A 17029-nucleotide genomic window follows, 5' to 3' on the forward strand; every position below is an offset into this window, starting at 1 on the left:
GGTTGGGGCGGGGTTCGTCGTGCAGTTCTGGCGTCTGATTGGCCGCGGTGGCGGTGGGCGGACGCTGTGGATGAGCCGCGGCGTCTGATTGGCCGCAGTGGCGGTGGGCGGGCGCTGTGGATGAGCCGCGGCGTCTGATTGGCCGCGCTGGTGGCGGTGGGCGGGCTCTCGGACCGAGTGCGATTGGCAGACGGAGGTCAGGACGACGGTTGATCGCCCGCGAGGGGCGACTGTTGCGGCTCGCCCGCCCACCCGCCACAGGACGACAGCGACGAGCGATGGCTGCGCTGCTCCGGACCAAGGAGCCCGAGTGGGACTCAGCTCGGCAGAGCCAGCAGTCCGACCCCATCCCTGTACTGACACTCACCCACTTTGCCCGCGTACCCCACGTCTCCTTCGGCACGGTGCGGACGGGCCGTTCGAGGGTCGAGCGCCTGGCCGTGGACAACCCCGACATATCGCCGCTCCGGGTCACCGTCGAGCGGCTCTCCGACTCCAAGGGCTTCGAGCTCAGCCAGCGGGACTTCGTAGTGCAGGTAAAGGACCGGGTGGTGGCGTGGACGTGGAGTGAGGGAGCGTCCCCGGGTGGGTGTGTGGAGTGAGGGAGCTTCCCCGGTTGGGCGTGTCACACGAGGGAGCGTCCCCAGGTGGGGCGAGGGAGCGCCGCCGTTGGGTGTGGGGCGAGGGAGCTACCCCAGTTCGGCTGGGGCGAGGGTGTGTCCTCGGGTGTGTGAGGGGGTGTGGGGCGAGCAGTTCATAGGAGCAAACTATCTAGGGGACGAGTGGGCGAAGGAAACCACGTTTACTGATAATTTTATGGATCAAGGCTGCGGGTGAATGAGTCCATGGTGGGGTTGGGTAGGTGGGGAGGAGGAGGGAGTGGGTGTGTGGTACCACTGAGTGCAAGAGTCCCAGCCCAAAATGTCATCTGTTCACAGATGCTACTGATTGAGTTCCTCCTACACTTGGACGTGCGCTGAAAATTTAAGCATCTTGTTTATCGTGTCTCCATCCTCCGTAGACCCTCCTGTCTCTTTCTTTGCAACCTTGTCGATTTCCTCCCACAGCTGAGTGTCAGTTCAGATTTCCTACCCATGTTGTCAAGTCTCAATGTGTCTACATCAGTAGTGCCTCTGTGCTTGTTTGTCCAGATTTCAAGCTACTTGTTGAGTTCCTCATTGGGATAAGCCACGGTCACTCGTTCGTATTCCGTTTCCTCGCATCTTTGTGTTTGATAGTCTACGTTGCTTAACCGACTCCTTGGTTGCAAAGATTTTTTTCTTGTGGTCCCATGCTGTCTCTTTGAGTAACAGATCTAAAATCTCTCGAGCTGTCTCCACTTCTCAAGATGAATGGTAGAGTTGAAGATTGTTTAGAAATGTTTTGGGATTTGCTTGCACCTGGAGATTCATATTTTCTTAAGATAGCTCATTCTCGAGGGTAGACCTGGAGTCTGGATAGAAGTACCGTACTAGACACAAAAAGCTCGAGTAGCTCAGCGGGTCTTCTTCAGACAGTACCGGGAGGGTATTCACAACATCTGAGCAGGGTCAACCTTCCCCTTGAGCTGAAAATAACACTTGAAGTAAGCCACATGATGCTTTGAGTTTGACAATTAACAAGATTGTGACAGATCACTTGCCATTCCCATCTCTATCATATTAAGGGCAAGTGTTGTGGGTGTAAGAGAGCACCACCAACTAAAGGTGTGCCCCCAAGTCTCACTCCTGCTCAACAAGATATCTTGCCATCTAAAGAAGAGTCCTAACCCAGAGTCTATGTCCATTCCCTTCAAAGATGTTCCTCAGCATTTCATGTTTTGCTCAAATCCAGCATATGCATTTCCTTGTGGTTCTAAGATATATTTCCTTTCCTTTAGCGTCATTGGATTTATGCATGTGGGTGCTGAAATTACGGTTGTCTCTCAAATGTTTCAATTTTGCAAGAAAGTAATTTAAAAAAAAGTTATTCTACTTTCACAGCCAGCAGAAAGATATTATCTTTCCATAACTTGGACACCTGTGGAAGCGGGAGGAGTCCGGGAGACAGTGACATTTCGTGTTGGTTGTGTAAAACTACTTTGCATTCTTTTGGGCAAGGCAGAAGACATACCCAAAAAAAAGGTGATTCTTTCGTAGTCGACATTGGATTCTTTCGCATTTTTAGTTTTATTATAACCAGAATGCAATGGAATGAGGTTTTGTATTGATTTGAAACATATACTTTCCAAAATATTTAGAAATTTTGACTTTTTGATGTATTAGAGTATACATATGTAGGCACATCAGACTTCACCAAAAGTGATATCTGCCACCATCAAGATGATACATAAAGGGGCAAAGGCAATAATGGTAAAAATCTACTTGAGTCTGTGTGAGGTGGAATGGAAGAGTTTTGTGTTTCAGAATCGAAGTTGTTTTCTCTGGTAAATTCGGAGGGTGACAGGAGACGTAATAATTGTATATAACATTAAAAGGGATAGATAGGGAAGTTGGTCAGCTTCTTTTTCCCAGGGTGGATATGTCAAAGACTAGATGGCATAGATTTAAGGCGAGAGAGGGAAAGTTTAAAATATATTTGAAGATCAATTTTTTTAATACATTGCCAGGTGCCTGGAATGCTTTGCCATGAAATAATAGTAGTGTTAAATAGCGATTTGTTTCCGGCGATGGCGGAGCGTCAGTGACTGACGCCTGTAAAACCATCGTTGACGCTCCGCAGTTGCAAAAAAAATCGCAGTGGGATGGGCCCTTTAAGGGAACAACAGCAGCAGAACAATTTGCAGCAGTGTCGAGCGTCAATCCGCTGCCTGAGCCAGTGGTTCACAAACGAGCAGCAACTCCACAGGGCACGGCACGGAACAAGGATAAGACAGGAGCTCTCTGAGAAACGGCAGCACATTTTGCGTCAGGCCGCCCGCTGTCCGAGTTGCGCGACATACACGCTGACGTTTGCTCTCCTGCAGGCGAAGCTCGTTTAGGGAAGGGTTAGGGACCACTGATGGACTGTAAAATTTTCTTCAATGCATGGATTTTAAATATTAATATTTAAAAATTAATACAATAAAATCAATTGTGAAAATGAAAAGATGTATTTACAGATGTATTTGCTTCCAGATCCAATCACCGTCTCTAACTTTTCACAGGGATGGATTCAGTGAGTGTAGACTGAACTCCCCTCTCCCCCCACCCCCCTCTTTTCCCCCTCCTGGCCCATCCCTCCTTTTACACCCTCCCATACAAACATAGAAATTAGGTGCAGGAGTAGGCCATTCGGCCCTTCCCTTCGGCCATTCAATATGATCATGGCTGATCATCCAACTCAGTATCTGGTACCTGCCTACTTTCCATACCCGCTGATCCCTTTAGCCACAAGGGCCACATCTAACTCCCTCTTAAATATAGCCAAAGAACTGGCCTCAACTACCCGCTGTGGCAGAGAGTTCCAGAGATTCACCACTCTCTGTGTGAAAAAAAGTTCTTCTCATCTCGATTTTAAAGGATTTCCCCCTTATCCTTAAGCTGTGACCCCTTGTCCTGGACTTCCCCAACATCGGGAACAATCTTCCTGCATCTAGCCTGTCCAATCCCTTTAAGAATTTTGTAAGTTTCTATAAGATCCCCTCTCAATCTCCTAAATTGTAGAGAGTATAAACCAAGTCTATCCAGTCTTTCTTCATAAGACAGTCCTGACATCCCAGGAATCAGTCTGGTGAACCTTCTCTGCACTCCCTCTATGGCAATAATGTCATCCTTCTCCTCCCCCCTCTCCCCCCCCCCCCTTCTTTCCTTCCTCCCTTCTCCCCGCTCCACTCTTCTTTCCCTTCCCCACTCCCCTCACATCCCCCTTCTTCCCATCTCCCTCCCTTCTCCAACCCCCCACTTTCCCCAACGCCACCAATTTGTGGACCTAGCCTGCAACCAGCGGTCCCCCTCCCACTGTCCCATGCAAGGGACAATTTATACAAACCTGTGCTCCTTTGGAGTGCGGGAGGTAACCCTAACCCTAACTAGGTTGATAGGCTTGGTATTTACGTATAAATTGTCCCTAGCGTGTGTGGGATAATGTGCATGGGATCGCTGGTAGGTGCGGTTTCGGTGGGCCGAAGGGCACTGAATCTTTGAACTAAATGTGACACGGGGGCCTCGGGGGTTGGACCCGAACCCCGAATATTCTGCATGGGAACTAAACTGTTCGGCACGAGTTGTCCCAGAGGCAGATCTCTCTTCCAATGATCTATCCAAACCCTCAGAGGCAGCGGGCTTTTCAACTGGGTTCCATCAATGTACAAGTGCAACCCATCTGCTCCGACCACTGAGTCTAAATACCCACCACCCATTTTGAAGCATGGCGGGGGGGGGGGGGGGGGTTGTTCCAAAAGTCTGCATTTATCCCATAGTCAATGTTACTAAAACAGATGCTGTGGAGTAGACTTTGCGCAGAACAATTAGTGGGATCTAGCTTTCACAGGCTAGGTCCACAAATGGGGGAGCGTCGGGGAAATGTGGATGGGAAAGGGGGTTGGAAAATGGGACAAGGGAGGGACAAGGGGGTGTGAGGGGAGGGGGGAAGGAGGAAGAGGGGAAGGGAAGAAGGGGGCGAGGGGAAGGGTAACAGGGAGAGTGGAGAAGGAGGGATGGATGCGGGAAGGGGTGGAGGGGAGAGAGGAGTTCAGTCTATACTCAGTGAATCCATCCCTGTGAAAAGTTAGATACAGTGATTTGGATCTGGAAGTGGACCAATACAAAATAAAACATTTAAAGTTGATATGCCCCCCCACCGCCGCAAAAAAAATCACTTCAGCCATTTTTATTGGCCTTCTTGGCAACCTCACTTGCCAAGTTCCATGATTGATTCAATACCTACTTACATGGCTCATCTTCTTAGTGGGCACAGTAAAAGAGGTACTATGTACATTCAAAAGTATGGTATAGGTCTGGTCAGGTAATAATAATAATACAGTACCAAGTATGTTAAAAGAAAAAGAAAATCAAAGTACACTTCCATTCTCATTATTGCTTTTAAATTACAAAATCATAGAGCAGAAGGGATATATTATGTATCTTTTTTTCCCCCTCTTGATGTTGTTAGTGTGTCGACCTTCAAAGGTGTCAAACAGATCGATTCAATTGTGTTTAAGAAGGAACTGCAGATGCTGAAAAATCGAAGGTACACAAAAAAGCTGGAGAAACTCAGCGGGTGCAGCAGCATCTATGGAGCGAAGGAAATAGGCAATGTTTCGGGCAGAAACCCTTCTTCAGATTGAAGAAGGGTTTCGGCCCAAAACGTTGCCTATTTCCTTCGCTCAATAGATGCTGCTGCACCCGCTGAGCTTCTCCAGCTTTTTTGTGTAGATCGATTCAATTATTTATCAACTTACTTTGCTGTGACTGAGCACAACAGAGATTGATGATTGAAGATTCAAGAGGAAAAGACCCATGCTATGGCGATGTCATAATAATTTTCGGTCCTTCACAGAAAACATGCTTGCATCCACCTGTAGTGTGCATGGTTAAGCATATATGTTACTATGGTCCAGGATTTATTGACACAGGTTGATCATACGCTGAATAATCCAACCACATTTTTTGTTTGGAAGTGGAAAGAAATAATAGAAATGGCATTCATTGCAATGTGTAAAAAGAATTGCGATACTGTATTGTAATTTTGCTGCATGTCATTGTGGTATATATCATGTCTTGATTGGTGAATGTGTTTAGTTTGTGACTTTATTTGAAGCAGAAATAATATGTGAATGCTTCATTGAGCATAATTCCAACTGGTAACTACGCACTTCGTCCCAGCACATGATTGCATGTGTCATGCAAGTTGTCTTAAATGACCACTTAAACTGTAATTTGGCAACCTAAAAAGCTGCCTAGGTTTCCCTGCTGGCAACAGCAAAAAAAAGTTAAGTGAGAACCCTGATTAGTTAGCAACATGGTATGTGTGGGTGCAATGGACTGAAGGGCCTGTTCCTGTGATGTACTGCTCGATGTACTGTTTTTACGTCATCTCTAAAAATGGTGCTAAGACTTCGATTGTAATTCTGATGCATTTATTGTACGCTATGAATATTTCTAAGTAATGAAATGTGTCTGATTAAAATAGTTTGAAGCCATATATTCTTGCTTGCAGAGAAGCCTTTGGGAATCAATTAAAGACAAGAAGGTATCGGAAAGTACTATTCGGTTGAAACAGAAAAGAAATTCTTCAATAGCCAGCAAGACAATTATCATATCACAGAAAAAAGATTATATGACAATGGGACGACCTCTAAGTCCTCTTCAGGCATGTGAAAACTTTGGACCAGTTAGCAACCCTGCAGATACTTTAGATTATGACAATCATGAGATAATGCATCTCTCACCAATACTACCGCCATGCCAAATAAAAGAACTTGAAAATTGTACTCCACAATCACTTACAAGATTTGCCACCTGCCCTGTCTGTAAAGGTAAAGAGATGTCATCGCCAATGAAGCTGGGTGCTGTAAAAATGCCTGATGAATTGTGTGCATCTGAGATTGTGAATTCTAGGCTGAATTTGGAGTGTCAATCAGAAAAATTATCTTCTACTAGAACATCTCAAAAATGTTTTAGCACATCTGCTCCTCAAACTCCTGTTAATAAACGGCGGATTTTAAGCCCTGATTCTTTTGTAAATAACAGTTATATCCCGGATGAAGATGCTGAACCAGTTGTTGTGTCATCAGTCCTATCACCAGATCAATTTCTGAAGGATGCAAGGATGCGAATGGATCAGCCTTGGTTAAGTCAAGATAAATCTGTCAAAGCCTCCTCCATTGAAAATGTGAAATCTGGAAATTCTTTACTACAGGAAAGTAGTCCATGGTTTATGTTAAAGCCTGAATCACCTGTTAGAGATGTAGAAGAATTGAAACCTGCTGAATTAAGATTAACCTTTTTTGTTAATTCTAAAACCCCTGATCTCCCTCGGAATTCACAGGTATGTGGACACCAGTTCAATGCTGAAACCAGGATTCTCCCTGTTTTGACAACTACCGATATAACAAGTACTGTTGTTCACTCTGAGTTGGAAAACAAAGTTAAATTTTCATGTGATCATTTTGTGGAAGTCAACTCTCATTTTCAATCAAGGTCTGTTGTTGGTGTTGAGAGTAAAACTGGCAACAAAAACACTAAAATTGCTAACAGGTCATCCCTTCCAAGCAGAATAAGAAAAAAATCAGAATATTTGTCAAATAATGGATATGAAAAGGATATTGATACCAATAAAAGAAAGTCTAAGTGTGTTGGACAATCTAGTAGTAAGACAAATGTAAAAAACACATTTTCAAGATACACAAACGGAGGAGGAAAACGGATCCAGAAAAGAAAATCTGGTATGAATTTAAAGTACTTTTTTTATTTAGAGATTATGGGAGATTAATAACGAAAAAGAAAACTACAATATGTATATATTCTGTCTTGTTTAAGCATAAAATGGAGAAGGTGATGTTTGAAACTAAGAGGAGCAGATTACCAACATGTTTGATAATCTCATACAAAATTTTTGTTTATTGCATCCCAGCCCAAAACAGTACATGAACTGATTTTTGGAGCCCAGTATGGCATTTGTGAACAATCAAATCTTCAAGCTTCAGAAGCACTCGGTATATTTAATTTAAATGCACTAATTTGCAGCTGTACAAATGATGCTTGTGTTTAAATGTAGTGAATTTATCTTTGTGGAGTCATAAAGATTGATTTGTACAGAACTGTTTTGAGTGCGAAATACTCACTGGTGGACATTATTCCTTTAGTTTAATTTAGAAATCTTGTTGCTCACCAATAGAATGTTAATAGCCGCTGAAAAAGCCAAATTAATCACAGTCTATTCTGTTGAATGTGTTGATATTTCAAGGCAGTACTGTACAAATCATGAACATAAGTGATAGGAGCAGAATTAGGCCGTTCGGCCGATCAAGTCTACTCCGCCATTCAATCATGGCTGATCTATCTCTCCCAACCCCATTCTCCTGCCTTCTCTCCATAACCTCTGACACACGTACTAATCAAGAATTCACTGCATTATCAGACCATATTTTAGTTATGCATAATCAGACAAGTCCATGGGTTATAGTAGGAGGCCTTGCATTAGGTCTTGTAATCATTACATTAATTATCAGATGCAATTTATGATTATAATGAAATACAGAATATGAAAGTACTGCATTGTATTGGCTATGAAGTACATACCAACGCAAAATTCATTGAAGTAACAAAGGAAGTCAAACATTTATCCCATCTGTTTTGTATCTAGCGTATCAACAATATAATTAGTCAATCAAGTTCATACCTGTGTAAATGATTACAAGTAACATTTACAGTATATAGTATGTATAAACTTTGTTAAAAATAAAGACCTGTCAGTTAATTCAAGTTGTAGGATATATTATAATGTACTCAATTTACTGAACTCTACAGTTTCTCAAGTCAAGTCTTTCACTGCTCAAGTGAACCGTGGTAAACTTATGCCTGGTGTTGGACAGTCACAATTAACTTTCAGAAAATTGATTAAGACTGGTATGTAAATAGTTCAATTTTGCAGCATGTTTAAATGTTTAATCCTTGTAAAATATTTAAACTTTTTTGCATTTTGAATGTTGGTGGATAATATACTATGCCCATCAAATTTATTTTTCTAAAGTAATAATAAAAAAATTGTGTTTTTTAAATATTTGTTATTATACCTGGGAATAATCTAGAAATGCTATGTTTCAAATTAAACTAGGAAATTTGATTTCTGTCATCCTGCAAGAGGTAGGTGTTGGTGAAATTAGCTGGTTAAGTGCACCAGTGAGTACATATTATCGCTGCAAGCTGGTGTCCATATCAAGTATCTTCTGGCTGAAGAGGAAGGACTGGGCTGCAAAATGACCACCAAGATGGGTAAAATAGAGGGGAGCGCACCTGGAAAGCCAGGTGTTGTTGTTGAGCCCTCTGGAGGTGTCGTGGGCCTAAAACACCAAGGAAGGACGGTGCCCACCTGATGACCCCAATTAAGGTTTTACTCCTACCCCGACTCAAGATATTAAGAAAGTGCAAACTATAGTAGGGATTGTAATATCAAGTCCTGTAAGCTCAACTGAAGATGTAAAATCACTGGAATCAATACCATATCAGCGCAGGGATGTTACCTTTGTCTAAAAATACAACTTACGAAAATAAGTTAGTGGGTTTAGAGATTGCTCAAGATAGCAAGTGTTTAGAGATAATAAGTGTTCTTAGTTTTCAAATTATTCTGTCCATTGAATTGATTTGTTTACTTGATTTTAAACGCTGCTGTTATTAAAGAGCATTTATCACGTACCATGCAGTAGAAACATTAAATAATTTGCACTGAGAAACGGCTTAAATACAGGGTGATTTATTTACTACTAACTGGGCAACAGCATTTTGACTAGTCGTATTATGGGCTTGGGCTTTTGGCTACATGTATTGATTCCATTAGTACATAGAATGTACCTGCTTCATATATATTTTCTTAAAAGATCAACCGTAATTCTATAACAAGTAAAGCACCCGAGTAATAAAGAAGCATCATCACACTATGGGGGTTATCTTTCACAATGTAATTAGCAAATGCATATAAGAGGTTAAATTATAAATGTGTGTTTTATGCATAAGTGTTAATGTTAATCCATTGTTGTTGTTCATAACCATAGGTAGCCGATTGGAATTCCTCTGTGGTTTTCAAACAATATTTTGTTTCATATTTCTGCTGGTAGGCATTTAAGATGGTCACTTGTATGTTTCAGTTATTCCAAGACATCCACTGCCATTTGCTGCGAAAAACATGTTTTATGATGAACGTTGGAAAGAGAAGCAGGAAAGAGGATTCAAGTGGTGGTTAAATTTTATTCTTACTCCAGATGACTTTGCAGTGAACACTGAGTCCTCCAGAGGTGAACTATAATAATTACCATCTGCTGCTCTTGGTATGTTCTGTAATGTTGTTTCAGGTGCACTTGATGCACTAGTCTATGTTTTATTGTTCATGTAATTCACTGAATTACATGAACAAGAAGAGTAAGGTGACGTGCCTCAATGACTATCGACCAGTGGCACTAACGCCGGTGGTGATGAAGTGCTGTGAGAGTTTGATCATGGAGCAAATCAACTCCTACCTCGACAAAAACCTGGACCCACTGCAGTTCGCGTACCGCCACAACAGATCAACGGTGGATGCGATCTCGCTGGCCCTCCACTCCGCACTGGACCACTTGGACAACAAAAACTCATATGTCAGGCTGTTATTCATTGATTACAGCTCGGCATTTAACACAATCATCCCCTCCAAACTGGTTACCAAACTCGCAGAAGTGGGTCTCTGCGCATCCCTCTGCAAATGGATCCTCGACTTCCTCGTCCACAGACCACAGTCTGTTCGTATTGGTGGAAATGTGTCAGCCTCGATAACAATCAGCACGGGAGCACCTCAAGGCTGCGTGCTCATCCCCCCTGCTGTACTCACTCTATACCCATGACTGCGTAGCAAACCACAGTGCGAACTCCATCATCAAATTCGCTGACGACACCACTATTGTGGGGGGTATCACTGATGGGGATGAGTCGGAGTACAGAAGAGAGATCGAGCAACTGTCCATATGGTGCCAGCGCAATAACCTGGCCCTCAACACAAGCAAAACCAAGGAACTGATTGTGGACTTTGGAAGGAGTAGGAGGGGGACCCACAGCCCCATTTATATCAACGGGTTGATGGTTGAAAGGGTCCAGAACTTCAAATTCCTGGGCGTGCACATCTCTGAAGATCTTTCCTCGTCCGAGAACACTAACGCGATTATCAAAAAAGCACATCAGCGCCTCTACTTCCTGAGAAGATTACGGAGAGTCGGATTGTCAAGGAAGACTCTCTCTAACTTCTACAGGTGCACAGTCGAGAGCATGCTGACCGGTTGCATCGTGGCTTGGTTCGGCAATTTGAGCGCCCTGGAGAGGGAAAGGCTACAAAAAGTAGTAAACTGTCCAGTCCATCATCGTCTCTGACCTTCCTTCCATCGAGGGGATTTATCGCAGTCGCTGCCTCAAAAAAGGCTGGCAGTATCATCAAAGACCTACACCATCCTGGCCACACACTCATCTCCCTGCTACCTTCAGGTAGAAGGTACAGGAGCCTGAAGACTGCAACAGCCAGGTTCAGGAATAGCTACTTCCCCTCAGCCATCAGGCTATTAAACCTGGCTCGGACAAAACTCTGATTATTAATAACCACTTTCTGTTATTTGCACTTTACCAGTTATTTATTCATGTGTGTATATATTTAGATCAGGGTATATGGACACATTTATCTGTTTTGTAGTAAATGCCTACTATTTTATGTGTGCTTAAGCAAAGCAAGAATTTCATTGTCCTATACAGGGACACATGACAATAAACTCGCTTGAACTTGAACTGTCTTGGCATTTTCAGATTACTATTAGTTAATTATTGCTATGCATCCTGAGATACAGTGGAAATACCTTTGAATGCTATCAGGGCAAATCTTACTGTACTTGAGTACATCAAAGTAGTGCTAAAGAGAGAGAAAGAAACCAAAATATAAAATAGAGTTTTAATGATCTTGTGAGAAGGCAAATTTAAAAAAAAATGCATTTCCATCTATAGATTTACATTTATTTTCATAATTGTACATTCAATTAAGCTCAATTAAAAAAAATAATTTAAAAAAATCGCCATGGGCATTTAATAGTGTGGAAGAAAATGAATGCAATGTTTTATATCTTGTTAATCTACATATGTTGGCTTTATCTTCCAGTGAATACTGCTGCATTATTCATGGGTTCTGAGACACAGCACCACAAAATGAGTGTTTCTTCAGCACCAACTAGAGAAGAAATGTCATTGAGGGCATACACTGCAAAATGTAGACTCAACCATCTCCGCCGTGCAGCCTGCAGATTATTTACATCTGAAGGGATGGTCAAAGTTATACAGAAACTGGAAGCAAATATTGAGGCGAATCATCTCCTTGTGCGGAAAGATCGCTGTCTCTGGAAAGACTTGGGTAATCATACAAACATTTACTATACAATTTTATAGATGCCGCCAGAAGGTTGTTATGCTCTAATTTATTCTTTGTACAAAGATTATGCTTGATTGGAATTGGTATGGAATCCTGTCGACCATATTATTTTGTATATTGGCAGGAGCTGAAGAAGGAGGGCTACTTTGGAATTCGTTACCAATCAATAAGATCTTGGTCGATCAGTTACCTCTGCCATTTTCTTGCACTAATCCTGTAATTTAGCGTAATAGCTAAAGGAGTTGTCAATCTATCATGCACAGGCATAGAAAATAGAAGCAGCTGTAGGGCTTTTTATAATGCCTCACCATTAACACATTACTGATTCATACCCTTTCCTTATATCACTTAATATTTTTAGCATTAAGAAATAGATCTACTCTTTCTTGAGTAGTTAATGTTTTGTTTTTGGCCTCCTACGGAATTCTCTTCTACAGAATTCCACAGGTAAACAGCCTTTATTTATAAAGTTCCTTTAAATTGTTTATTTCATATCCTGAGAGTGGGACCTCTGCTCCTGTAATGTTCAGCTACAGAAAAATATTCCTCGAACCTGGTTTTTGTAATTCTTTGTACCTCTTGTTCTTACAAGCTCTAAATCGGTTATTGTATGCTGGTCTTTCATCCCCATGATTTACTCTGGTAAATCTTTATTGCAATTCCTCCTTGGCAAAAAGATCCTTGGGCTCTCATCTAGCCTCAGTAATAAGTGCAGCAACACATTCATGGTCCTGATGCAGGTTTGAATTGTTAATAAACACACATCAATCTCTGGTAATCTTGTCAGAGTATTGTGATCAATTATATCAAAAGCATTAAAGACTGATAATGAATCTATATCCAATTAAACATCACATCTTGTATGTATGTATACGTATGTGTGCACACGTGTGAGCGTATGTGTTATTCCACCTTTGTCAAAACTCTATGTGCTGAAGTTGAAATTATTACAGATTATTACCCACATTAACCTGGTCGAAGTAATAAGCAGGTTCCCTTCCTACAATTTTAAAAATGTTATTCATCCTTAAAGTTTGAGAAAAAAGCCAAAACGGCCTTTCAAAACACTCACAGATTCTTCCAGCAGCTTCGAGTGACGTCACAATGTGCCCGCAAGGTGAGGGGGTCGCCGCCCTCTCCACCTCCCCAAAACTTCACAAACCACTGATTCTTCCCAAGTTGGGGGGGGGGCAGCCTTGCTGGAATGTTCTGGACCCCCCCCCCCCACTAGCCTGGCCCAGTCATACTGAAGATGAGGTCTCGCTTGGGTCGGCCTTGATCGGGTCGGCGTCGGCCCTCAACCTCGCTCATGTGCACACCCGCCCGCTTGGGTCTCCACCCGTGTCCTCAGGTGCCGTCTGATGTGAGTCCTGACCACACCTCCATCGCACCGCCTCCCAGCTCCAGCCCCTTCCCTTCTGGTCCCATTCGCTGGCTCCTGCCCCTTCCCCCCCTCCCCCATTATACCTCTCCCATGGCCCCCCACACACCCGCCCACCCATAACCCCCCACACACCCCTCTCCTCGCCCACCCAGACACCCCTCTCCTCCCCGCCCACACCCTCCCTTCCCTCCCACACACCTCCCCTGCCCACACACCCCTCTCCTCCATCCCACATCCTCCCCCAACCCCTCACACTCCGCCCCCTGGATCCCGCCCACAGCGCCCTGATTCCTTGGACCCCCATTCCCTCCATAAATTCCATTCTTTTCCTTGTGGGGATGATTGGCTCCGGGGGGCGACTGTCTGAGGTGAGAGCCGATGCATTGTGGGATGGGGCCCAACGGATCCCATTTGGTCTAGTATACTATTAAAAGTCTCGTCTCACCAAAACTGTACACAATACTCCAGATGTGGTCTCACCAGAGCCCTATACAACTGCAGAAGAACCTCTTTACTTCCTAAACTGAAATCCTCTTGTTATGAAGGCCAACGTTCCATTGGCTTTCTTCACTGCCTATTGTACCTGCACACCGACTTTCAGTGACCGATGTACAAGGACGCCCAGGTCTCGCTGCACCTTCCCCTTACCTAACCCCATTGAGATAATAATCTGCCCCCTTGTTTTTGCTGCCCAGGTGGATAACCTCACATTTATCTATATTATACTGCATCTGCCATGCATCTGCCCACTCACTCAACCTGTCCAGGTCACCCTACAAACTCCTAACATCCTCTTCACAGTTCACACTGCCACCCAGCTTGCTAGTGTTGCTCCTAATTCCCTCTTCCAAATCATTAATATATATGGTAAACAGTTGCGGCCCCAACACCGAACCTTGCAGCACTCCACTCGACCCTGCCTGCCATTCTGAAAAGGACCCGTTCACTCCTACTCTTTGCTTCCGGTCTGCCAACCAATTTTCTATCCATGTCAACACCCTACCCCCAATGCCATGTGCTCTAATTTTAGTCACCAGTCTCCCGTGCGGGCCCTGCGTTACTGCCTGTCGCCTCCAAAAGACCTATTTCTTTCCACTGTTTTCTGTCTGTCGAACACTGTTTTCTGTCTGATGCCCAATCATTAATGACTGCAGAAAAACTGGAGGAATTCATTGGGTCAGGCAGTGACGGATTGGCAACGTTTTGGGCCGGGCTACTTTAGATTAATCCGGACTCTAAATGTCACCTGTCCATTTTCTCCTCGGATGTTGCCTGACCATTGAGTTCCTCCAACACTTTCAGTTTTGCTCAAGATTCCAGCATCTGCAATTACTTGTGTCTCCAAATCTGGCGCTAATCTAATAGCTGGTTTAAATTGAGGGACATTCATTTATGTAAAAGATACTAAATGGATGTGAAGGGAAAAGTAGAATGAGAATTTGCTGTTTTGTAAATATTATTTTCTCCATTATAGGACATCGACAGAAAATCCTCAAATGGCTTTTATCATATAATCCACTGTGGCTACGAATTGGACTAGAGGTGTGGTTTTACTAAAAATTAAGTTATGTTTATAATGCTTCTTTATTTAGGTAGACATTACTTTGATTTAGATGTGGAGTAAGCAAGAGTAAAACTTTCATAATAAAGACAGTTTTGTTTATTTGCATTGAATTTTAGTTCATGTGCTTAAATTTCTTCAACTGTTATTATATTGCAGTGTGTCTTTGGTGAAATGCTTCCATTGGAAAGCAACAGTGATATTACTGGATTAGCCAGGTTCATTTTAAATCGCTTGCTTTGGAATTCGGATATAGCAGCAGCATATAGACATCCAACAGTGCCACATTTATTTTGTGATGGTAAGAAATTTTACTACCAATGTGCGCTGCATACCATATTTTTTGATTTTATAGCGCATTTATCTATAACACGAGATTTCTTGGGAATACAAGTATCGGATTATAGTGAACCTCCCAACAGTTTTTGCTGTTATCTCATGTTTGTTTTACATGATAAATGACATTGAGATAGGCATTCATCTTTGGAATATTTGCTAGGTAATGGATTGTAAATGATCTAGTATCCAATCAATATTAGCAGTCAATGAAGAATTTTCACCCCAAATGTTTAAATACTAAGTTATGATCAAAGATGCATCATTTTCAGTTTAAAATAAAGCCTTTTTAAGGATGACATTTGACATTTTTTACACTTTGGATTTGATATTTTGTAGTTTTAACATGCAGATGTTCTTCCTCTGAGATAAAGGTGAGTTGGGGACTAAATTTAAATGTTGTAGCTTTTGTGCTTTGCCTTTTCTAGAGCACCAAGAGGTTTTGGCACAATTCACTCTGAAGAAATTCCTGCTTCTGGTTTGGTTTCTTGACTGTGCCAAGCAATCTAGATTAATAGATCATGATCCATGTCTTTTCTGCAAAGATGCTGAGTTTAAGGTAAGATGTTTGCAGGCAATATTTTTCGGGATATGTTGCGGCCCACCGGGTCCGCGCTGACCAGAGATCCCCACACACTATCCTAAACTGACTAATGACAATTTTTACATTTACCAAGCCCATTAAGCTACAAACCTGTCCGTCTTTGAAGTGTGGGAGGAAACCGAAGATCTCGGAGAAAACCCATGCAGATCACGGGAGAACGTATAAACTCTGTATGGACAGCACCCGTAGTTAGGACCGAACCCGGGTCTCGGGCGCTCCATTCGCTGTAAGGCAGCAACTCTACCACTGCGACACCGTGACCACACTACAATGCCTGTAGTCAGGATCAAATCCAGGTCTCGGGTGCTGTGAGGCAGCAACTATCGTTGAGCCACTGTGCAACCCCTGAGCTTTTATTGTGGAGTTTATCTTTCTTCATGGCAAAGGTTTTATCATCCCTTTGAATGATGAACAAGTTGGCCTTGATAATGGTCTTTGAGATACCAGCATGAAATGTAAAACTGCCCAGACATTTCATTCTTCAGTTGTTTTAGTGGGACTACTAAATTCTTCATGACATCATGAATGATATTTTATATTCAACTGTTTTCAGATCTAGTACTAAATTTAGAAATTACATATTATCCTGTGTTCAACAATTCTTCATAAAGTTGCATTTTTAAAATATAGTTGAAATCTATTTTCTGTTAATCCATGATACTGTCCATTTCGAATGAGGTTTTGGTCAAAATTTTTAGATAATAAGAAATTTGATATTGGTATTAGTGCAGAAAAATTGGTACAATGCTGGAACGCCATGAGTAAGTGCACACCAAAGATGGAATGAATGATTTAAATTAAAATTGAACAAATTGAGGCTTTAAAATTGTAAAGCCAATTTAACTCTGATAGCAAAGAAGTGAAGTGTCTGTAAAGGCGCTTAGTCTGACACACCGTAACCTTTACTAAAGCCTTTATTAAAGCACATGGTACACACGTCCCAGCACTGGCTGCATCCAGCCTACAGGCATACCAGGACCAAAATGGGAGGACCTACATTATAGGTTGCATGCATAAACCATCTACATCCTTCCCCATACAATTTAAACAGTTACAATAGTAGCAGGTTAATTAA

General features: G+C 42.6%; 1 protein-coding gene across 1 annotated transcript in view; it reads left to right on the top strand.

Moving 5' to 3' along the window:
- Window positions 1-211: 211 nt before the first annotated feature.
- aspm (assembly factor for spindle microtubules) overlaps window positions 212-17029 on the top strand; it is a 68667-nt gene continuing 51849 nt past the window's right edge. Inside the window, 9 exon segments of the mRNA XM_055642415.1 lie at window positions 212-536; window positions 1983-2123; window positions 6139-7366; window positions 8451-8549; window positions 9785-9931; window positions 11803-12051; window positions 14928-14995; window positions 15174-15315; window positions 15779-15909. Of these exon segments, the coding sequence (XP_055498390.1) occupies window positions 279-536; window positions 1983-2123; window positions 6139-7366; window positions 8451-8549; window positions 9785-9931; window positions 11803-12051; window positions 14928-14995; window positions 15174-15315; window positions 15779-15909 (2463 nt within the window). The 5' untranslated portion in view covers window positions 212-278.

The sequence above is a fragment of the Leucoraja erinacea genome, chromosome 10 (genome assembly GCF_028641065.1).
Source record: "Leucoraja erinacea ecotype New England chromosome 10, Leri_hhj_1, whole genome shotgun sequence".
Taxonomy (NCBI): domain Eukaryota; kingdom Metazoa; phylum Chordata; class Chondrichthyes; order Rajiformes; family Rajidae; genus Leucoraja; species Leucoraja erinaceus.